At 40.2% G+C, this 25,060-nt stretch overlaps 1 protein-coding gene across 3 annotated transcripts in view; it reads right to left on the reverse strand.

The window, feature by feature from the left end:
• Positions 1–226: 226 nt before the first annotated feature.
• ARID3A (AT-rich interaction domain 3A) overlaps positions 227–25,060 on the reverse strand; it is a 68,696-nt gene continuing 43,862 nt past the window's right edge. For all 3 annotated transcript variants that reach the window (XM_063455563.1, XM_063455564.1, XM_063455565.1), the window contains exons 4-9: positions 19,960–20,032; positions 17,188–17,371; positions 16,734–16,978; positions 6,435–6,692; positions 4,993–5,085; positions 227–2,546 (exon numbers count right to left, since the gene is read on the reverse strand). In XM_063455563.1, the coding sequence (XP_063311633.1) occupies positions 2,398–2,546; positions 4,993–5,085; positions 6,435–6,692; positions 16,734–16,978; positions 17,188–17,371; positions 19,960–20,032 (1,002 nt within the window). In that variant the 3' untranslated portion in view covers positions 227–2,397. The remainder of the gene's footprint in view (positions 2,547–4,992; positions 5,086–6,434; positions 6,693–16,733; positions 16,979–17,187; positions 17,372–19,959; positions 20,033–25,060) is intronic.

Genomic DNA, 25,060 nt, shown 5'->3' on the forward strand with positions numbered 1-25,060 from the left:
GGTTATGGGGTAGGAGGACAGTGCAGCGCAAACACAAGAACTAGATGAATACAGCTCCGGGAGTTAGAAGAACTGAACAATTAATGTTACTGCTAGCATAGAATGTCTAAAAAGATGTAGTTCTGGACAGCATGTTAATTAAAATATCTCACAAGGCGGTGTACCCAACTTCAGAGCAATGTCTACATTGCTGAGCCATCAGACTGCACAGCCATCCAAGACGGAGTTTAAGAAAATAAGGGTAAAATTGAATTGAAACTGTATGAAAAACATTTGAAATAAGCATTCAAATACAAGTATATTCCATACTTACAGAACTAAACCATTGAAATAGCAAATGCTGCGACTGAATGAAAATATTTTCCACTGTACAGAGCACTGTGATTTTCTGCTACAAAGCAGGGCTCAGTAAGTTGTCAAGAAAAACTACTCCCCACAGCCGAAAAAAAGTACATACAATTTTAAAAACATTTGGTTCAATCGAGATATGCTACCTTTGCACATACCTTAAATGTGACTGAACTCTCTATTACATAAGCCCTAACCAGTTTGACTCTCTCTCTTCAAACATTTCATAGCTGTTATGCAATAGAACTGAACATTTCGGCAGTCTTTACAATACACTCTCCTAAAAAGCATTAAAATGCACAAATAATGGCAAAAGGAAAAATCATTAAGCAAAGCAGTCAATACAAACCCTTTCCCTCTATATGAGAGAGACAGAGCCAGAAAAAACATTATTCCCCTGAGTTAAAATCCAGCCCCGCCCTAATTCACACAGAGCAAAATTATGAATATACACACACTATATATATTTATATATATTATAGAGAATATTTTTTTTTTATTATTTCTATCTACCCCAAATCCCAGTTTTGTGAAAAGCAGCGAGAAGTTGAGAGAAGACTGGGGGGAGAAACAGGAAAATCAAACCCTGAGTCTTACTGAATCACCTGCCCAGCATTCACCCCTTAATATACAACTATAGGTGATGTGATTGCTGTCAAGACTTTTCTGATCATTCACCATGGGGTTAAACCCCTAAATAAGGCCTCTCTGACTTCTTATTAGATTTATTCACATTTTTGGCATTTTGCTGCCCATTTGTGTAAAGGTTGTCAGGGTGCTTAGGAAGAGGAAAGGGAGAACTGATTTGATACATGTTCATGTTAAAAAGGCTCCAGGAAGTAAACCAGTCAGAGATGGTTTGAAACAAACTGTAACCTGCAATGGCCAAGTGCCTAACATGCCTTCAGCTTGCACAGTCAGCTGTGGGATCCTACTTAGAGAAGCCTCTATACCCCAGGTGTCCAGACCAGGCAGCAGAAGAAGACAGAGGACTAAACCCTGCAGAGTTCTATAAGATTATACATCTACCATTCTGATGCAAACATAACTAACTGCAGAATGAAATGCCTTCATGGCCAGATCTGTGACCACTGAACAATAGTATAACTTCTAGAGCAATTTACAGACCATCATCAGCATAGCAGCAGAGGGATAAACGAAAAAAAATAAAATATATATATCCTATGGATCGTGAATATCCTACCAAATTGAATATGTGAAAAATCAACATAGTATATGACTGGCTCCAATAAAAGACCCAATTGTTTTAGGTAACAGATTAAACCCGTATAATGTTTAAATATATATGAGGTTCATCGGAATGGTGGAGGCTAGAGAGGTTCTGATGCTGTTGGAACACCAAACAACCACAGGAATAAAACAAAACATTCAGTATTCTACATTGCCGGCTCCCATGAATTACATTCCAGGATTTGTGGGGGTGTTGATTATTAGACCCACACACCCAACGGGGTAACACAGGCAACATCCCACCTTTATGATATGCTGTGCCCCGTAAAAGTCCAGCCCAAGGGATACAGCAATATTCTCAGATATTTATATATATATAGATTTTTTTTCTTCTTTTTTCTAAGTTTGCCTTTTTTTCCCTCCATTGTCCTTTAAGAATAAGAGGCATTTACACAATAAAACGACCCCTCTTAAAGTTCAACTGGTACTTTTTTCCTCCTTTTTCTACATAGATACTAAAACACACACACACAAAAAAAAAATATGCGGGGGTGGGTTTTTCCGGAGCGCAGAGTGGGGTAGAGGAGGTTGGCATTTTGTTTGGTATTTGGAGGTACTGAATATATTATAAAATATATTATACAGATATATTTACAGTGCAATAAGTGAGGTATATGGGTTTTCATGAAGGGTATAGGATCATTTTTCCAGACCCTGTACTGGCTCAGCCTGGCCCCCTCAAGCCCCAACACTGTGTTCCGGGAACTCCCAAAGATGAGGAGTAATAAACCTGAGTGAAACACAGAACAATTCCATCAATTTTTGGCTTCAGCTGTGTGTGAATATGGCAGCTCTGTGTCAAGGTGAGGAGCTGTTTGAAGTGGGAGCTGGATGTGCAGAGGGCAAAGCTTGTGATGAATTGCCAGCTCCTCCCAAGGCCGCAGTCCGGTTGGTGCTCCCTTTACTCACTGCAGATGTTGAGGTAGAGGGTTGAGCGAAGAGCACTCCTGAGACAGATATGGAAATAGGGTTAGAGCATGAGAAAATACACCAACATAAAACTGTCAAAAACAAACTGCAATAAAATGCACACACAATAACACCACTCAATCTTCTTGAAAAGCAAAAGAAAATTTTCTGTATAGTAAATAAAACAGAATCAATGCAAATGTGGGTAAGCGTATTAAGGTGTGTATGCATATTTCAAGACATTTTCTTTACTAGATGTTGAAGTTGTGTTGGGAACACCATCCCCTCCTGTACACAGTGGCGGATCCGGGGGGGGGGGGGGGGGCAACTGTCCAAGCGCCAGCCCTGCAATGTGCCTTCACGGACCATAGGGGAGATCTCTTCTCCCTCCCCGGTCCGCAGGCACCGTGCTAGCAGCCGGCAGGGAGGGAGAGAGGACCCGGGGAGCACAGCCTGCAGCTCCTCCGGGTCTTACTCTCACGAGCACGGAGCGTTGCCGCGGTTACCACAGCAACGCTCCAGATCTCGCAAGTGTGAACTCTAGCCCTGGAGCTACGGGCTAGAGTTCACGCTCACCACTAGAGCCACCAGGGATTCCCCACGGACCACCACACCAGGGATGGAGAAAATGTCCCCCTCCTCCCTCAGTAAAGGTAAGAAGGGAGGGGGGACATAAACTTATTTATTTTATTTAAAAAAAATAAAATATATATATATATATATATATATATATATATATATATAACTAAAAAGCCCCCCCTACCCTCCTCACCACACATTCATACACTGCCCCCACACACGTACACCATACACATTCACAGACAGCCCCCCCCCCCCACACGCACGCACACAGCCCCCATACACATTCACACATTGCTCCCCCATACACCCATTGCCCCACACACCCATTGCCACACACACAGCCCCCCATACACCCATAAACAGCCCCCATACATCCATTGCCCCACACACAGCCCCCCATACACCCATTGCCCCACACACACACACCACTGCCCCTATGCCCTACAGCCCCATATCCCCTTCAGACCCCAGGTAAGTTGTCAAACTGTTCTTAAACAGTTTGACTACTTACTCTGGGAGGGGGTCCCAGCACTCCTGGCACCATAACCACTACACAGAGCTGTAGTGCTTATTGTGCATGGATTATTTAAATAATTTACAAGTGCCCCTCCAGAGATCAGGCTCTGGATCCGCCACCTGTACATGAAGGAATTCATCAACTCATTTGAAAATGAAATTCATATTCCAAGGTCAAGATGAGTTGTATGTACCTCATACTTATCCAACATGGAAAATTTCACTGTACTACTGGCTTATTCCCAAAATACCTTGATGCATAGATGTACAAGCAGGTTTAAAAAAAGATAATATACATTCAAATTAACCATTTAGGTATGCCAACTGAACAGTGATTTTGGTTTACGTTAGAGAATTAACAAGCATGTTGTCATGTCCGTTTACCTCTGCCCCTTAAACAAAATAGAATACATGGTATAATGTTTGGAAATGTATTTGCACAGCCTCCTATTGCTGATGGTCCACTGGATGTGGCGAGAGAGCCTGTGGAATGTGCCAGCTTGCAGCAGCAGATGACCAAGAGATACATGCCATCCTGCGCTTTTGCCTGAATGAGGGCACTGGCTGGGTAGCCCCAATTCAGCGGTTTGATACTTACAAAAGAGCTGTATTGTGAGGTAGGGCTATTCGTGATCGGCAACTGTCAAGTATGCAGAGAGCATGATTGGTCAATGTGGTAAATGGACGCAGGGCTGGTTAGGAGATCTTTTGATCTCTCAACTAACTTGTGTGACTGGGGACAGTTCCACTTCAACTGCCAGTCCAGGTATATGTTTAGGTCCCTTATGGTAACCATGGCCTTGACCACAATTCCACCACTAAGGGCTTCAAGGTTGAATCATGGCTTTGATGGCCTAGTGGGAAATCTGGCCAATTATACACTGCTTAATATGTTATATTAATTGAATAAATTAGCTTTTGTGATTAACATTTTTCTTAACAGTCAAACTGGGAAGTAAGCCATACTGTAAATAGTTTTCTCAAAACTTTGCGCATGGATATTTAATTGTGCAATAATTTTACTATTAACATACACAGGATATGTTTGATTTCCCAGCCCCCTCCTTCCCGGTCACTGATGTCATACACAACAAGCCATTCAGCAAATATGCATTTTAGTTTAAAATTGGTCTGTTTACAGAATGTATCTTCCAGCACTTCTATTTCTGTTTATAACTCACCATGGTAATTTGAATGCATTAAGCCAATTAACATTGCTTGTATGCTTGTACACAAAATGTATAAAATAATAATAAAAAAAAATAATACATATGGGTAGTGAGTAATGTTTGAAAATCAATGTGATACATTGGGTAAACATAAAGGGAGCAGAGGTAAAAAGCCTATGCATGTGAGTGAAAGGTAAGGAATAAAAGGGCTACTCACCTGTATACACAATACCATTAAGCTCTACGGACATGCTAATACTGTTAGTGCCATTGGTAGTGAGATTCACAGCAGAATCTTGTCTTCCCTCAGCTTAAAAAGAATTTGAAAATATGAATGAATGAATGTATAGGCACCTTAAAGGACAAAATTAATATACAATCATAATAAACCAACATCAACCACAAGATTATAATGCAACCCTTCTAAAAGGTTCCATACCACATAACTGTAGGACTAGTTAGATGAGAAGTACACAAAACTGATGCAATGTTGTTTCTGTTTCTCCCATTTAAAAATGGTCCCCTATTCTATCCTTTATTGCTTCAAGGGAAACTCCAGTGCCAAGAAAACAATCCGTTTTCCTGGCACTGCAGGTCCCCTCTCCCTCCCACCCCCGGTTGCTGAAGGGGTGAAAACCCCTTCAGTAACTTACCAGAGGCAGCTACGATGTCCCACGTCACGGCTTCTTCCTCCGCTGCCGCTCCTCCCAGTGATTGCGTCGCCCGGTGGGCGAGACTGATCCCGCCCACCGGCCGGGGAGACCTAATGCGCATGCAATAATTACACCTGCAGGGTTACGGGTAATGGGAGTTGGTACCCAGACCACTCCAATGGGCAGAAGTGGTCTGGGTGTCTGGAGTGTCCCGTTAATGCTCTTTTACTTTATAGGTATTAAATCCTTGTCCCACCAGGGGAACCAGGTCCCAATAGATACATCAGGGTTTCCCCTCTATTAGTTGGGTCAACAGTTACTGATTTGACCACTGCATCAAACTCTTTAAATTCATCACAGTAAGCGGAGCAGATTACACTCTGCTGTGGTGATTCTGGGCTGGCAGGTGCTCGAAGGAGGTCTGAACATAGCATGGCCTCATGCTAATTGGGATTGTTGCTGGGCTTTGCCAAGTGCCCAGTACTAATCACAAAGTAATTGGCATGCAGCTCTCTATGGTTTATATACATACTGTTCTTTATGGTTTTATCTAGGAAACCCACCAGCTGATATCCGTACGGATACTGGCATACGTTTCTTTAGGATTAAGAGAAAATGGGTTTTACAAAAGCCTCACATCAACATGCACAATATGATGTGTCAGCTGGAGCTGTTAAGCTATTTCAAGCCAACTTTTCATACACCCCCAAGGAAAACATGTAAAAGGAAAAACATGCATGTTTTCTTTATATTTATTTTGTAGATCTATAAACAGAACCCCCATATGTCTTGCTCAGCTCATAATCTAGATAGCAACTCAGATTTGTAGGGGAAAATTCCATTTCATTTTCTTATTTCTGTGGAAACTACCATTTTATCATCCTATTTCTGTCTGTTCTCGAACATTTTGAGATTAAGGGAATTAATACTTTTCTCTCCCTTGCCTTCCAGTCAAAAACTGGGACAAGACACACACACACACACACACACAAATACTGCTGTATACCTTGGGTGATGCGGATATTCATAGGAAGTTGAGCAGTCATTGCCAGAAGGTTGTGCTGGAAGGCTCGCTGCATTAGTCGCTGCTGATCTTCTGTTCCCAAAGCCATTTTCTTCTCGGGGGGTTCCCCAGATTCCAGCTTCTCTCTGAGTTGCTCTAGTGCTGCAGCCTGTGCAGCCACCTGTGCTGCAACCACGGAGTGTCCAGCTAAGCCAACGGGTAGTCGTGGTGGTCCGGCTAGAGACATTGGGGAGTCTTCCTCTGAAAGGTATTATGGAGAGAGAATTAGTTTTTTCACCCCTATTTTTAAGACACTTGTGTACACATACATACACCCTATTGAGAGGAGCATATGTGCACAGTTTTGTCTGGATATTCATGCCATTTTAAACCCAAATTACTATAAGACAATTGATTACAGAAATACAGTGTTGGTTCTGTATGCAAATGAACCCCCTTAAGAAATGCATGTTGAACCATCCTTGGGTCTTAAAGCCCCATGCTGCATAATGACATGGATCAACATGCAGTTCTTTAGGGGTTAATTAGAAAACAAAAACAGGATAAAAAATAAAATAAAATAAAAGTCTGCTTAAAGCGCTGGTGCAATGCCCGTTTGGGTATCATTCCAACAGCGGGTGACTTGACCACTGGATACAGGGGCAACACCTAGCCCTGTTTTGCTTTTTGTTCTTTTCTTTGTTTAACTTTATGTTCTTCATACAAAATCTAAAAACTGAATAAGATTTTATTTTTTCGTATATTTCACAAGCTTTCCAAAACTGAAAACGAGACCTGCGTGTCCCATGCCATAATTCATATTTTGTATCCTATGTGTTTCCAAAGTTCTACGCCTTTTAAAACAACACAATAGTGTCAGGATTACTACATAAATTCCTGATAGTATATTTATCAAAAATAATGTTTAGGTGTCTGGCCTCCCCCCTTGAAAAAGGTGATTTACTCACCTTCTTTCCAGTGCTGTGTGGGTCTCCCTGTAGCTGGCTCTCCCCACCCACGCCCCTTGATTAAGACCATCAAATTTGACTATCTCAGCCAATCCAATGCTTTCCATAGGAAATCAATTGATACCTGCTTTTCCCCTCTGTCAACTGGGGCCCATATTTAGTGGCCCCACACTAAGTGATGAGCCATGGCAATCATCTTGATACAGGGAGAGGAGTGATTAAGTGATTCACTCAGAGAGGGAGACCAAAGGGGTCTGAAAAGACTTCCTCCATAACTCCCTGACACTAAAATACAACCAGCCAAAAGCCAAATTAAAATCAACAGCCTGAATGTCTTTCAATGGTCTAGTCTAAGCCTGGAACACAATATAATAGATTATTGTTCAGCTACAACCCCCAACCAACCTGGCAGAGAATGGGCATTTTTTCCAAGAACAGTCAGAAATTGTAGGATTCAGAGGTACAAAGCCAGTAGAGACTTACCACATATTACTTATAACAAAAGTGATTCTATAAAACGTCTCACTCAGTCGTGATTTACTATGCTAGAGGGATTGGAACAAGAAAGCATGGCAGGTGTGAAGAGAAAAGTTAGGCTCATAAAATAATATTTTGTGTGCGATGTGGTTTACACTCCAAGGCGTTAAAAAGGAATCCTCTTCCAAATATACCTAATAATATTTAATACAATGCACAGTTCATGTTCCTTTTCAGTTTTTTTGGAACACTTAAAAAGAGAGTATAAATACCCTTGATTTACTTAAACACATAGGAGGGTTTAACATTCTTAGCATAGCTCTAGATTATGCAGCAGCCATATTTGTGCAGGCTACTAAACAACAAAATTCTACTGCTCTGACCTCTTTGGTGGAGATGAACAATATTGCCATGTGCCTCTCATATATAGGCAATACAATGGGGTTTTGAAAGCAGCACAAGCATAAAATTGCCAAACCTAATACCAAACAGTGAAAATTCCCTTAAAATGCGTGATTAATTATCTTATAAACGTAAAGTTCATTAATATACAAGAATGGTGCTGGCATTCTAAAATTTAGAAGTTGCAAACTGCTTATAATATTCCCTAAATTATAGCTCTCGACTAAACTATTCCACAAAACACAAGAACTGAACGGTTTCATCTCAGCTGGTGCCAGTTGATTTTGAAAGGAAATGCAAACAAGACCCACTGGGCATCCTATCCTATGTTGCAGGTATATCTAGCAACAAACGGAGAAATCCATGTAAAGTCACATAATGCCACAACCAGACTGATATTCATATGAGACTATCATCATACTCATTCAACTCTGGGCCCATAAATGCTCAACAAGGAGCAAAGTAATCTCAACAGACTACAATACATACAATACTTTTGGCAATGCCTTCCCATGGTTTAAACCAGGGCTTGACAAATTTGCTTGAAATCTAGAAGCCAGGTATAAAAGAGAAGCCAGGGTTTTCAGCAATACAAAATACAATTCTTAAAGGGACACTATAGTCTCCAGAACCACTTTCAGCGAAAAGGCAGGGTTTACATTGCTTCCTTTAGTGGCCCTTCCTGGGTCAGTTCTGCACCTATGTTCAGTGTCTCTATACTCTTCATAGAGACTCTTAATGCTATAGAGATGCACTGATTCAATGCATCTTTGCGGCGCATGTGCAATAGCCTCCCATTGCTTTCCTAAGGGAGAGTATTGGCTTGGCTTAGATAATCAAAATTGATCTCAGCCATGATGACAATAGCATGGCGTGTAAAAAAAAAAAAAAAAAAAAAAAAGAGTAAAAACACCTTTTGACATGTGATTCGAGGGGGTCTGGTCAACTAAATAGACACTCTCTGTCAGAGTGTGTGTGTGTGTGTGTGTATCAGTAACACACTGTCACTGAATGTGTTTTCAGAGAGTGTATGTGTTTGTGTTTCCACAACAGTATACCCAGTTCATTCAGCACCTCGGAAGCCCTCTCACTGCCCTTCTACCACCCTGCACTATTTTCCCTGTTGTCCCCCCTCTGCATCTGCCACTGCTCAGGGGTTGGACGGGTTAAGAAATCCCAGGCGCCAGGTCTTAATTCTTAGGATTTGTCGGGCCCTGGTTTAAACGTCTCCTTGCTTATCAACCTAATTTGTAAAGAAAACGGATTGGGAAGATGTGGCTATTAAAACAGGTCAAACAAAAACAACTTCGGGATTGAACTTAATGATTTGTAGAAAGCAGCAGTTTACTGGAACAAAATCTTCATGGAAGTAGGGCTAGAGATAACCATACCATGATAGAGATGGATATTCCCACTTAATCATTTGATCACCAACAGGTGACTACCAACAGGAACCTTAATGCTCCCCCAACTACTCCAGTATTCCCAGCTAGACATGAAAATATGCACAGACAACAGGCATTGTGCTTTAGGTTTCATCCAGCGTTTCTGACGTTACCCTTTGTAATGGACAATTATTATTATTATTTTATTTATATACCGCCAGCAAATTCCATAGCGCTGTACAACGGGTGGACTAACAGGCACGTAATTGTAACCAGACTAGTGGATGCACAGGAACGGATATTCCTGTAGCTTACATGATAGAGGGAGTGGGGTATAGTGACACAAAGGGTAAAGGGGTAACTAAATAGGTTGCTAGAAAAGTATTCACAGAGAACTTAGTAGGTTATTTTTGACAGTTGCAGGAGAGGCGTCCGGGGGGGGGGGGTATGAAAACCTGCTAACAGTTTAATATGATTTCCAGAATAAGTGTTTTTTCAAAGATTTTTTTAAGGAGTGGAAACTGGGTGAAAGTGTAACTGAGATGGGTAGAGAGTTCCACAGAAAAGGTGCAGCCCTGCAGAAATCTTTAAGGCGAGCATCAGATGTAGGAGTTCAGACAGAGTTGGAGTGGTGCAATGTGGGAACACGCAAGTCCCCTGAGAAGGAGATTGCAGTAGTCAAGGCGAGAGAGAACAACGGCATGAACTAGCACCTTAGCTAGTTCATGGTTTTAAATAGGGGTGGATGCGAGCTATGTTTTTGAGATGGATTTGGCGATTGACTAAACATGAGGGGTGAAGGAGATGTCCGAGTCAAACAGAACACAGCCTGCGAGGTAGAGGTGATGGTGGCGCCGCTGACTTGGAGGGAGACAGACATGCAGGAGGAAAGACCAATCTGTTTTGGACAGGTTGCGTTTAGGGAAGGAGAGAGCAACCACCCAGTTGGAAATAGCGGAAAGGCAGTCAGACATGAGTCAAGATGAGCGTAGAGAGATCAGGAGAGGACAGGTAGATTTGTGTGTCATCTAATGGAATGGAATGGATAATGGAAGCAAAAGGAGATGATGAGTATACCAAGGGAAGCAGTATAAATAGAGAACAGTAGGACTAAGGAAGGAACCTTGGGGAATGCCAACAGAGAGGGGTTGGGGAGAAGCAGAGCAAGAGAAAGAAACACAGAAAAAGCGCTGGGACAGGTAGGAGGAGCACCAGGAGAGAGCAGTGTTCCGTAAATCGAGATCGTTGGACACTTTGGTCCCAGCAGTTTTGACAGAGTGACAAGCGCGGAATCCAGACTGAAGAGGGTCAAGCAGAGAGTTGGATTCAAGGAAGTCTGTCAGTCAATCTCACATACACAACCCTCTCAAGGATCTTGGAGGCAAATGGCAGTAGCGATATATGCCGGTAGTTGGATGGGGAGTTGGGGTCAAGGTTGGGCTTTTTCAGAATCAGAGTTATGGTTGCATGCTTAAAGGATAAAGGAAATGTGTCAGAGGAAAGGGAGAGATTGAAAATTTTAGTGAGAGGAAGAGCAAGAGAGGGAAACAGAGGTCAGATGAGATATGAGGGAATAGGACCGAGGGAACAGGTGGTGGGGCAGGAGGACCAGAGCAGAGGAGAAAAACAATGCTGTAAACACAGCAAAGTAACTAACAGAAGGAAAATCCAAACAATCAATATGTAATGTTACATAGTTACATAGCTGAAAAGAGACTTGCGTCCATCAAGTTCAGCCTTCCTCACACCTGTTTTTTGCTGTTGATCCAAAAGAGAAAAAAAAAAACAAAAACCCAGTTTGAAGCACAATTTTGCAACAAGCTAGGACAAAAAATTCCTTATTGACCCCAGAATGGCAGTCAGATTTATCCTTGAATCAAGCAGTTATTACCCTACATTGAAAGATTATATCCTTGAATATTCTGTCTTTGCAAGTATGCATCTAGTAGCTGTTTGAACATCTGTATGGACTCTGATAAAACCACTTCTTCAGGCAGAGAATTCCACATCCTGATTGTTCTTACAGTAAAAAAACCTTTCCTTTGCCTTAGACAAAATCTTCTTTCTTCCAGTCTAAACGCATGGCCTCGTGTCCTATGTAAAGTCCGGTTTGTGAATAGATTTCCACACAATGGTTTGTATTGGCCCCGAATATATTTGTATAATGTTATCACATCCCCTCTCAGGCGACGTTTTTCTAAACTAAATAGGTTTAAATTTGTTAACCTTTCTTCATAGCTGATATGTTCCATTCCTTTTATTAATTTTGTAGCCCGCCTCTGCACTTTTTCTAGTGCCATGATATCCTTCTTTAGAACAGGTGCCCAAAATTGCACAGCATATTCAATATGTGATCTTACCAGTGATTTATAAAGAGGCACAATTATATTCTCGTCCCGAGAATGAATGCCCTTTTTCATGCATGACAATACCTTACTGGCCTTGGCCACTGCTGATTGACATTGCACATTGTTGCATAGTTTGTTGTCTATAACAATTCCCAAGTCCTTTTCGTGTGTTGTTATCCCTAATTCGCTTCCATTAAGGGTATACGTTGCTTGTGTATTCTTTACGCCGAAGTGCATAACTTTGCATTTTTCAACATTAAATTTCATCTGCCATTTGAGTGCCCAGTCCTCCAGTCTATCTAAATCCTTCTGCAGCAAAGTAATATCTTGCTCACATTGTATTATTTTACAAAGTTTTGTGTCATCTGCAAACACTGAAACATGACTTTCAATGCTGTCTTCAAGATCATTTATAAAAATGTTAAATAGAAGGGGTCCCAGAACAGACCCCTGAGGGACACCACTTGCCACCTCTGTCCAGCTTGAAAATTTACCATTAACGACAACTCTTTGTATTCTTTTTTTAAGCCAATGTTCTACCCAAGAACATGCATTTTCATCGAGACCGATTTCCTTGAGTTTGAACACTAATCTTTTGTGTGGAACTGTATCAAATGCCTTGGCAAAATCCAAATAGATCACATCCACTGCAACACCCTGATCTATACTTCTACTTACTTCTTCGTAGAACGCAATCAAGTTAGTTTGACATGACCTGTGCTTCATAAAACCGTGCTGATTTTTGCTGATAACCATATTCTTCTCAAGGAATTCTTGAATATTATCCCTTAATAACCTTTCAAATATTTTACCAGCCACAGAAGTTAAGCTCACAGGTCTATAATTTCCAGGCAAGGATTTTGAACCCTTTTTGAATATAGGAACCACATCTGCCTTCCTCCACCACCCTTTGCTTTTAAAATATATTTACTTTCTGGGTACATTTGTGCACAGTTTTGTTTTGTAAGGAACTTGGCAAACTAACCACACTTAGGGCAGATACCTACTCATTATTCAATGGCATCAAGAAGGCATCGGATTGCTCGAAAAAAGAACAAGGAGTCCTGAAAGTGACGTTACAGCTCCCAGAGAGGCCTGAGCAACATTTATTCTAGCTGCTTATCAATTAGTCTTTATATATGGATAGTATAATCTGTGTTTTGTCTATTGAAGCAATATGACCTAAATTAAGCGCTCAGAAGATATTTAAGTGAATAGGTTTTGGAACCAACTGCAAACGGTTTAAAATCCTGAAAAATTTATACTAAAGGATTGTTATACGTAACCATGTATATATCAGTAACAAAATAAGGTATAAGGTGCCTTCTATCGGTCAGGATTACTGATTGATCCAGGACACAGAATTACATCACACCTAGGACTAAACAGCAACGTCTTACCGGCCTTAGAATGGCCGGACTTAACGCACCAAAGAATAGTCAGGATATTTCCCGAGAATGGGACACATGATAAGTGAAAGCCAAAAGTCAGGGATTCCAGCATAATGGAAGGGGAGGGGAGGAATGCTTCTGGGTCGCGTGTGTCAGGACTTTGGTGGTACGGTCACAGACTTCTCTACTGTGAATGAATCCCACCTGAACTGGATGGATCAAGTCTGGAAGAAATGGTTGTATGTGGTGGTTTTAGCGAATAAGTTAAGATCGGCCTGTAACTAGGGCATAAAGAGGGAGGGGTCTTTGACCACTTTCAGTAAGAGAGCTACATGTGTTGCTTGTGTAAGGGGGTCTAGGCAGCTCCCCTCCTAAACGATGTTAAACATGTGGATTAAGTGAGGGGCCAACAAATTGCAAAAGGTTTTGTATTACTTAACTTTACGTCCATCAGGCCCTGGGCTTTTACTGGGTTTTGAGAGTTTGAGCGCTAGTGAGAGCTCTTCGGGAGTTCTGGGCTCTTCTAGTTTGCTTGTAGTGGCTACATCAAGTATTCTAATGAGGTTATTGAGAATATATTCAGATTTGCAGTCTATAGGGATTGGCTTGGCATCCGTACTGGAGAAAGCGGATGGTTGCATAGTGAGGCGCAATAACGGAGGGTGTAAGATGGCCGTGTCCTTCATGAGTAATTAATTTGATGTATGATTTCCATTTACATGCTCTTGCCAGAAGCTTCCCACTTTTATTGCTGTATGCATAAAATAATTTTTAGCTAATTGAATCGGTGAGGTCATGAGCAAGTTATGTTTTAAATTGAGGCAAAACAATATTCTGTGAGTGACATCAGGAGTGGTTGTGTTTCTGGTTGTTGGTCCTGGGTAAGCAAAGCAGATATTTCTTGAGAGCGTTGTTTTTTGTTATAAGTACCATGCTTAATAAGCAGTCCAAGGAGCATGCATTTGTGGTGGGTCCCAGACTGTATCAGACCCGGTTAGTCTGGAAAACCTTTTGAGGCAAGTGCAAAGGTCCGATGGATGAGGGGATCATCCAAACGCATTTTACCGAGTTTTCCAAAGCCACTGCTTACGCCACAGGGATGGTCACGGGGGTGATCCGACTACGACATGAAATCTATGTTATCAGTATGCAAGACATCTAGATATCCATGTTGCAGGAAGAAATAGTTTTCCCACGAACTGCTACTTTTGGTATTTTGTTGTGTTTGAAGCTCCCGAAAGAGACCGTCAGCACAACCTGAATCTATGGAACTATTTTGGGCAGGAGCCTGGTGTGCGGTCAGTCAGAAATAAGACTTGGATGAAAATCCTGAACCGATCCGCGTGATTTTTTTTGATATCTTGCTCACCCAGATTGGCGCTATCAGGGGATATACTTTTTGTGGGGTTTATGTGACTTTTTGGGGTACCTGTATATTGTGTTCTTTTTCGCCTGGAGATAATTGAGTTAAAGGACCACTCTAGTGCCAGGAAAACCTACTCGTTTTCCTGGCACTAGAGTGCCCTGAGGGTGCTCCCACCCTCATGGCCCCCCTCCCAGGCGGCTCTGGAAAGGGGTTAAATCTTACCTTTTTCCAGCGCTGGGCAGAGAGCTCTCCTCCTCTTCTCCTCCCCGTCGGCTGAATGCGCACGCGCGGCAGGAGCTGCGCACGCGCGGCAGGAGCTGCGCGCGCATTCAGCCGGTCACATAGGAAAGCATTCATAATGCTTTCCTATGGACGCTGGCGTGCTCTCACTGTGAAAATCACAGTGAGAAGCACGCAAGCGCCTCTAGCGGCTGTCAATGAGACAGCCACTAGAGGACATAGGGGGAAGGCTTAACCCATTCATAAACATAGCAGTTTCTCTGAAACTGCTATGTTTATGAAAAAATGGGTTAACCCTAGAAGGACCTGGCACCCAGACCACCTCATTAAGCTGAAGTGGTCTGGGTGCCTAGAGTGGTCCTTTAATAAAGTACTTGACTGAATTATCTCCCAGGCGGAGGGGAAGGATTGTATGATATGTATGGGAGGGTCATGTATTGTAACACTGTGGTCATTGGTCTGTGACTTTGTAATACAGTCTTCCATCAGGTCCAGGTGGGAGTATCCCTTGCATGGGGATTGTCATAAAAGGCCAAGTGTGGTCCCATTAAAATCCGTTCACTTCCCCCTCAACAGTCTTGTGATTGAAGGGAAAGTTATACCAGCTATACTTGCTTCGGATTGCTATACTGGCTATAATCACTAGCTCTTGTAAGAGCTACACAGCTATACCTACTGGGAGCTGGATCCTGGGCTTGGGTCCAGGGTGGGTGGAGGACAGCAAGACCCCAGCCAAGCTGCGGCGGCTAAGGGGCTAGGGTGCTTATAGTACTCCAGGCTACTAGGAAGCAGCGATGGTGGAGGCACCCAGTCGGGGTGCCAGGTGGTCCGTCACAGTTTGCAAAAGTGAACTGCCTTCAAGGAACAGAGGTACCTGCTCTCCGGGACCACTAATACGCTCCACCATCTGGAATGGGACCTTAGCCAACAAGATACCTACACCCTTCGGTTTACTGTCAACAAAAAAACCTGTAGGGTAGTGTTTAAGAACATGGATGCTTTAGCAGAAAGAAAATAAAATTTAATTCTTGAAGGAAAAAACAAACAAACCAAAAACTATGAATACGCCATTGAAATTCATTCACACAGCGCACTGGTTCTCTTATATGGAGAGTTTAGTCCCCTGACATTAATAGCATAGTGATAAATTTGCCTGAGGAGATAGAGATATTAGAGAGGGGGGAAAAAAAAAGTGAGAGGGATGAAGAAACATAAGTTCTGAAAAAGAGAAAAATAATATGTGTTGTCGAAGCCACAACAAGCAGGGGGAGATGTGCCTTTGGAACTGGGGATTAAGAGAGCCAGCTACTCCCGGCACCTGGCTCCAGCTCGACGGCAATAAACTTGTGGCAAGAGGGGTGTCTAAGTGCAGAGTTAGGCCGTAGAAGACAAAGAGGTAGAAGATTGATGACAGACTCCAGATTAAAAAGCTTTTTAAAAAAAAAAAAAAAAAAAAAAAAAAAATATTATATATATATATATATATATATATATATATATATATATATATATATATATATATATATATATATATATATATTTAACATTTTATATTATATATATTTTTTTTATTACAAATGGTGAGAGGCTTCACTCACGGTCTTTTCCTTTGTAAAAGATTCCTTGTTAAAATATGATCAACTTTTCAGCCATCGTCCATGGCTTTCAACAGGATCAATACAGCAATAATATTATATATATTTTTTGCAGCATTCCCAAACCTACCTTTTTTTATCTTTTGAGTGAAAGAGCTCCCATTTGTTGCAGCTCCACTAAGTGCCATGGCAGACACCTGCATCTTTGGAGATGAAAGCATATTTGGAGCTCCACTGGGTGAGTAAGCAAACAAGGAGCCACCAAAACTCTGTCTGCGACCTTCTCGGCGGTTACTGTCAATAGCAGCCTGCAACTCATTAGGATTACTAAGGCCACGCTTCTCACATTCATAGGGATACAAATACTTCATGTACCTGTTGAAAAATAAAGTGGAAGATCAGACTTTTATTAGGACACATTTCTACTTTTGTATGTAATAGCAGTATAGTTTTGTTACACGGAGAGTACACTTATCTTACTACTTTGCCGATCCAATGTTGGAAAGGAGAGTCTAGGATTACAGTTGCGTACCAGTAACCTTATACAAAGGAGAATAGACAAGCCACATCACATTGATACTCACTGTGTTCTCAGAGTGAAGGCTGCACTGGTAATTGAGGTTGGCAGGTTTAATCCTTTGGTGATCTCACGCCATAGCTTCTTATTGATAACTTCCACCAAGCCTCCCTTCTCAGTCACTAGAACGTACAACATGTACAGGTCCAAGACCTGTTTTGCCATAATTGGGATTCTATTCACTGGGGTTCCTAGGTGAAAGAACACACCATTATGTGCGGTTTATAGTCTACAACTTTTAAAAAAGACATTTCCATTTAAAAAGAATAAACATGCAGAAAATGTTAATTAAGACAAGTGGTGTGAATTTCCTATCGCCCAAAATATGGGCATAGTGTTTTTTTGTGCCTCTATCTGCTACAGAGGACGTGGTCTGGAGCTTATTGAATGGGTAAGGCAGTGGCTGAGTGACAGGCAACAGAGGGTTGTCGTCAATGGAGTATATTCGAAGCTTGGGCTTGTCACCAGTGGGGTACCTCAGGGATCTGTACTTGGACCCATTCTCTTTAATATTTTTATTAGTGATATTGCAGAAGGTCTTGATGGTAAGGTGTGTCTTTTTGCGGATGATACTAAGATATGTAACAGGGTTGATGTTCCAGGAGGGATAAGCCAAATGGCAAATGATTTAGGTAAACTAGAAAAATGGTCAGAGTTGTGGCAACTGACATTTAATGTGGATAAGTGCAAGATAATGCATCTTGGACGTAAAAACCCAAGTGCAGAGTACAGAATATTTGATGCAGTCCTAACCTCAACATCTGAGGAAAGGGATTTAGGGGTGATTATTTCTGAGGACTTAAAGGTAGGCAGACAATGTAATAGAGCAGCAGGAAATGCTAGCAGAATGCTTGGTTGTATAGGGAGAGGTATTAGCAGTAGAAAGAGGGAAGTGCTCATGCCATTGTACAGAACACTGGTGAGACCTCACTTGGAGTACTGTACACAGTACTGGAGACCCTATCTTCAGAAGGATATTGATACCTTAGAGAGAGTTCAAAGAAGGGCTACTAAACTGGTTCATGGATTGCAGGATAAAACTTACCAGGAAAGGTTAAAGGATCTTAACATGTATAGCTTGGTGGAAAGACGAGACAGGGGGGATATGATAGAAACATTTAAATACATAAAGGGAATCAACACAGTAAAGGAGGAGACTATATTTAAAAGAAGAAAAACTACCACAACCAGAGGACATAGTCTAAAATTAGAAGGACAAAGGTTTAAAAATAATATCAGGAAGTATTACTTTACTGAGAGGGTAGTGGATGCATGGAATAGGCTTCCAGCTGAAGTGGTAGAGGTTAACACAGTAAAGGAGTTTAAGCATGCGTGGGATAGCCATAAGGCTATCCTAACTATAAGATAATGCCAGGGACTTATGAAAGTATTTAGAAAACTGGGCAGACTAGATGGGCCGAATGGTTCTTATCTGCCGTCACATTCTATGTTTCTATGTTTCTATGTTATTAATGCATCAGCTTGCAGGTTTGGAATCCTGTCAGCTGCGCTTTGAATCAGAGCACCACGACCGCGAGGTAGTGATTACTGTGGTTTGCCCGTACTGAAGGTACAGATCATACTCTTTCCACACTGGGCCACCAGGTACTTTGACCCCTGCTAGACCATCAGGTATCATAGTCCATGTCCCTGTTGAAAGATATACAGAAGGTAGGCAAAATAAAGTACAGACACCACGCACAAAGCAAGCAAACATTACACCTGCACATTACACACAGCCAGCATACATCACACACCACCCACACACTACACAGCCTGTGCATGCTCTCATGGTTATTTACTCAGGTGAGAATTCATACGGAGTTTCAAATTTAAGAACAGAGAACCCGAACTGAAAGCAAAGTGGACTTAATTTTGGCTATTGTGACCTTAAATTTGAAATTCACTTTGAATTTACCTTGAATTACTACTTTAATAACCCCAGATAGGGGATGAAAGAGGGCGAGACATTCAGTGATATTTATTAAACTATTTTTTTTTTCATTCAGCTTTAATTAGTGAAAATTCTGAAGCAAACAGTTCTAAGTAGCAGAGTGTTTTCAGATCAGCTTTTTTTCCTCCCCTCTGTTGCAGATGTTACTTGGCAAAACAATTACACATTAGATTTTGCAGGTATTGGGAAAGATATGCAGGGCGCAAGAGGTCAATGAAGGCTCTGCTCAAACAAACTTATATAGTACAAGAGAAATAAGATATGCAATGTACAATATCACAGATACACAATAGTTACAAACAAAGCCCAAGATTTGCTGGTATAAAGACACTGAAATAATGCACTTTATAAGAATCCAAAAGTTGTACAAGAATAAACAATGACTCTGGGCAGAGTATTTAAGTGCTGAAACATTTGCACTACAGTCATTTTCCCAGAGCCTGACAACTCCTAAATATGAGATTTCAAGGTGCATTGTCTAGCGTTTAGTAAATTGGTAGGCATCAGCTTGCAGGCTTCGAATCCTAAAACACTGCTAATAACAGTCAAGATGTTAAAATGCCCTCCCCCTATGTAGTAGCCCAGCATATTCCACTAATTGCTCTGTTGATAAGGGCAAGGCCCCCTGGGGCAAAGGGCGGTGGGGGGTCTGGAATGCTGCATTCCCAGGCGGGTGAGGCCAGTTACAGCAGACTCTGCACCCAGCTGGAATTCCTGCAATCAATTCTCCATGAAACACACAACCATTACTCAAAACTACTTGACCTGTAGGTTACAATGGATACAATAAATTTTTGGGGTACAGTGCAAAAGACCAGCACTTACCTCGCTTTTGCATAAAACTGAATAAGTCATCCAAAAATTCCTTCCTTTTGGGGTCCCCGTCCAATTCATAAAGCTATACAAAGAGAACAAGAGAGAGAAAATGGTTACAGTCTAGGAAACAATATGTCCAACTGTCTAGCATCACCTAAACGTTATACCCATCATCGCAAATATAAATAGACTTCAAATAAAAAGAAGGCAACATGGATAACAGCTACTCTGTGCGCATGTGCAGTAGAATGTAATTTCACAAACGCCAGACTCCTCAGGGAGGCAACGCCACTGTGGCAAAGTTTATCAGTGTTGATGATCTCAGCTAATCAAATGCCTGCACATGAGCAACAAGAATGTTCCACCAATCAGATGCTCTCTCTGAGACTGAATTAATTACATAGTTACATAGCTGAAAAGAGACTTGCGTCCATCTAGCTCAGCCTTCCTCACATATATGTTTTTGCGGTTGATCCAAAAGAAGGCAAAAAACCTAGTCTTAAACTCTTCCAATTTTGCAACAAACTAGGAAAAAAATCCTTCTTGAACCCAAAATAGCAGTCAGAAGTCTCTTTGGATCAAGCAGCTATTACCCCTCCGTTACAATACCTGAAACAAAAGAATCTTAAAAAAATGAAATACAGAGAGTCACTTATTTCCTTAACCCCTTAAGACCGCAGGACGTACTATGCCGTCCTTATTTTGGTGGCTCTAAAAGCCGCAGGACGGCATAGTACGTCCTGCGATCTTATGTACTTACCCGGTCGCCGGCGATCCCACGCCGGCGATCGCGGTATGGGGGACTTACCTGGGAGCCTAGGGAGTCCCCCTGCGTCCTCTTCAGCCGCCCAGGGCCATGTGATCGCGAGGTCCTTGCGAGGACCCCGCGATCACATGGACGGCATAGCCGTCCAAGGCATTGCCAGCAGGGGGAGTGCCTGTAATGACAGGTACTCCCCCTGCTGTCTGAAAAAAAAATAAAAAATGTTAAAACAGTGTAAAAATAAATTATATATACTTAGATCATATATATATTTATTATATATATGATCTAAGTATATATATACACACATATACACACATACACATAAATATGCATACACTGTCTACGTGTATTTTAATATTAATATATACATAATTATATATATATATTAATATCAAAATACACGTACAATGATATTGATTAAATATATATATAATTTTCATTATATATATATTTATATATAATAAAAAATAAATAAATATATAAATACGTTAAAAAATAAATAAAAAAATAATAAAAAAAAAATAAAAAAAAAATAGATAAAAAATATATAAACATGCGTAATTTTGTTCTAACTGTATTTTAAAATTAATATATATATATTGATATCAAAATACATGTAGAACGAAATAATATATATATCTATATACATAAGTATATACGTATATATCACTATGTATATACCTATATATAAATAAAAATAATTAAAAAAAATTATATACATATATATACACACATATATATATACACACATATATATATAATAATTCTACGCATATATTTATGTAATAATTTTACATAATTAGGTCATTTTATTAATTATAATTTGCAGGACCTGCCTGCCAACCCAGGCCAAAAGTTCAGGGAATTACATTGTCTAGCACTATATTTAACTCTGTAACTTTCCAAGACACCATGAAACCTGTACATGGGGGGTACTGTTTTACTCGGAAGACTTCGCTGAACACAAATATTAGTGTTTCAAAACAGTAAAATATATTACAACGACGATATCGTCAGTGACAGTGACATTTTTTGCATTTTTCACACACAAATGGCACTTACACTGACGATATAATTGTTGTGATACGTTTTACTGTTTTGAAACACTAATATTTGTGTTCAGCGAAGTCTCCTGAGTATAAAAGTACCCCTCATGTACAGGTTTTATGGTGTTTTCAAAAGTTACAGAGTCAAATATAAGGTTTGCGTTTCAGTTTTTTCACATTAAAATTCGCCAGGTTGCCTTTGAGACCGTATGGTAGCCCAGGAATGAAAATTATCCCCATGATGGCATACCATTTGCAATAGTAGACAACCCAGGGTATTGCAAATAGGGTATGTTCAGTTTTTTTAGTAGCCACTTAGTCACAAACACTGGCCAAAATTTGCGTTCAAATTAGTTTTTTGCATTTTCAAATATTAACACTAACTTTGGCCAGTGTTTGTGACCAAGTGGCTACTAAAAAAGACTGGACATACTCAATTTGCAATACCTTAGGTTGTCTACTTTTGCAAATGGTATGCCATCATGGGGGTAATTCTTATTTCTGGGCTACCATATGGTCTCAAAGGCAACGTAACCAATCTGGCGAATTTCAATGTAAAAAAACTGAAATATGTAACATGCTATATTTGACCCTGTAACTTCCCAAAACACCATAAAACCTGTACATAGGGGGTACTGTTTTACACGCGAGACATCGCTGAATACAAATATGTGTATTGTATTGCAGTAAAAGCAAACAGTATTATGACATTCACAGTTAGAATGTCACGTAGAACTAAAAAAATTTAAAAAAATCTTATTTTCTCCCATTTTTTAAATATTTTTTTCATATTAAATTATGTTCCATACCTAAATATTTGATGTTAAACGAAAGCCCCGTTTCCCCTGAATAAAATGATATATAATAATGGGGGGTGCATTTAATATGAAAGAGGTGAATTATGGTTGGACAGACATATAGCGCAAATGCCAGGTTTTGTTTACGTTTTTTTGGATCACAACTTGTACATTTGGCTGCGGTCTTAAGGGGTTAAGTACTCGTGTGTGAATACTGTCAGGCCCCGGAGCTTTATTTACATGAATTTTCTTTAACTGCTGTAGCACCTGGTCTCGAGTCATTTTTGCAATCATTTATATCTCTTGCCATAGGATCTTCATTAATATATACTGAAGAAAAATAGTTATTTAAAATGTCTGCCTTTTCCTGGTCTTCGTTAGCTAACAGACCCATCTCTGTTTCCAGTGTACCTACACTTTCATTTTTTTTTTAGAATTGATTTACTTGAAAAAAAAAAATGTGGGGTTGGTTTTGCTCTCTTTGGCCATCAATTTCTCATTTTCTAGTTTAGCCACTTCAATTGCATTTTTGCAAGCATTATTGGTTTCTTTATATCTTACATAGGATGCCTCTGATTTGCTTGCTTTATATGCCTTTTTCTTATTTTTAATCTCTTGTTTTACTTCTCTACTAAGCCACATTGGTTTCAGTTTGTTTCTTTTATATTTATTACCCAATGGTACATACTGAGAAATGTACCTTTCTAATATTTGTTTGAATAGTTTCCATTTATCCTCAGTGTTTTTTTCACTAAGGAGTTAATGCCAGTCAATATGTTGTAGAGCTGCCCTAACCTTATTGAAATTGGCTTTTTTTTTTTTTTAATTATACGGTTTAGTATACCCCATGTGCTTTTGCTTTTTTGAGTTTATTTAAAAAAATTACCATATTGTGATCACTATTTCTAAAATCCTTTACTTGAATGTTGGTCAAAATATCAACATTGTTTGTTATAACGAGATCCAGACAAGCATCCTTTCTAGTTGGTGCTTGTACCAGTTGTGACATTAAGGTGTCATTTAACACATTCAAAAACCTGATTCCCCTTGCTGAAGTACTAGTCACTCTATCCCAATTTATGTCCGGGAAATTATAATCTCCAATAATTAACGTGTTACCCCGATTTGCATCTTTCCCAATTTGCTCTAACAGCTGTTCTTCCTCATTAATACTTAGATTAGGTGGTTTATAAACATATCCTAACCAATAATGGATTTCCCTTTGTTTGCCCCAAGCAGATATCTACCCATAAAGCTTCCACATTTTCCTTGTCACACTCCACATGCCTAAGATTTGACTTTAACTCATGGTTGACATGACATACACCACCCTTCTTGTTTTTCCTATCCTTCTTAAATAACGTGTACCCATTTAGGTTAACTGGCCAGTCATGTGTCTAATCCTACCATGTTTCTGTTATGCCTATATCATATTGTTTAGTGTATGCTATTGCCTCTAGTTCCCCCATTTTATTTTAATTAGAGGTGTATGCTGCTATTTTATGAAAGGACCTGACAGGTGGCAGGTTTAACCAATTAACAAAAACATTGCTGTTCCTGCAGGAGGGCAATGTTTTGAGCGACAGTATTAAAAATGGATGCACATGGCCCCAGATTTAGTAGTTTGGGTGCTTATAGTGTTCCTTTAAACAATAGATGCATGTATTAAATCAGTACCTTAGAAATGTCAATCAAAAAAACCTGTACATTATTTAATACATACAAAATCAATAAAACACAGAATGGGTACACCACACGGAAAGGCAACATGGATAGTGAATATCCAAAAATGAATTACCATTGAGACTTACTTATGAACTTTGTAGTTGGTTAATTTATTCAGCACAGGTGTTTGGGCACTCACTTTATTTGATATGTGTGGTTATTGATTTATGAATATTTGAAGAAACGTTAGGTTTACAGATTACTTTATACAAGCTCATCTGTAGTGGCCATTTTTGCATCACACCAATTTGGATCCAGCCTTATTAGATTTACGTTTCCAAAACGCATTATAAAAGCTCCCACATAAATAAAATTAAAATAACTTCTTCTTTTACGTATATTTACCCATTTCACCAATGTATTTGTATTTATTCTCCTAAACCTAAGCTAGGTGTTTGAAAGTTCTGGTTAGTGCTCATGGGAACTGATGTTACAAGTTAGGTTTTAGCTAGTGGTTATGGTAGACAGGCTAGGAGATACGGTTGTGTCATATCTCTAGCAGGCTTAGTTACATCCTGTAGCACAAATCATGGTTTGACCAGAAATCACGTGATTTTTATCAGATTATCAGATTATTCAATGAGCAAAAGTGAAATTTCGCTTTCAAAAGTCAAGTATTGTCGTCCATGACTCCATAGGGATTTACTGAACTTTTCCTCTCCAATTTCAATTCAATATCCTCTAGTTGCGAGCTGTAGTAGAAGGTGAACAGATAACATACAGATAAGCTCAGAATATACATGAAATGGGTGCAGTTCTCCTCTACATGACCCAAA

Source organism: Pelobates fuscus, chromosome 5, assembly GCF_036172605.1.
Source record: "Pelobates fuscus isolate aPelFus1 chromosome 5, aPelFus1.pri, whole genome shotgun sequence".
NCBI classification, from domain to species: Eukaryota; Metazoa; Chordata; class Amphibia; order Anura; family Pelobatidae; genus Pelobates; species Pelobates fuscus.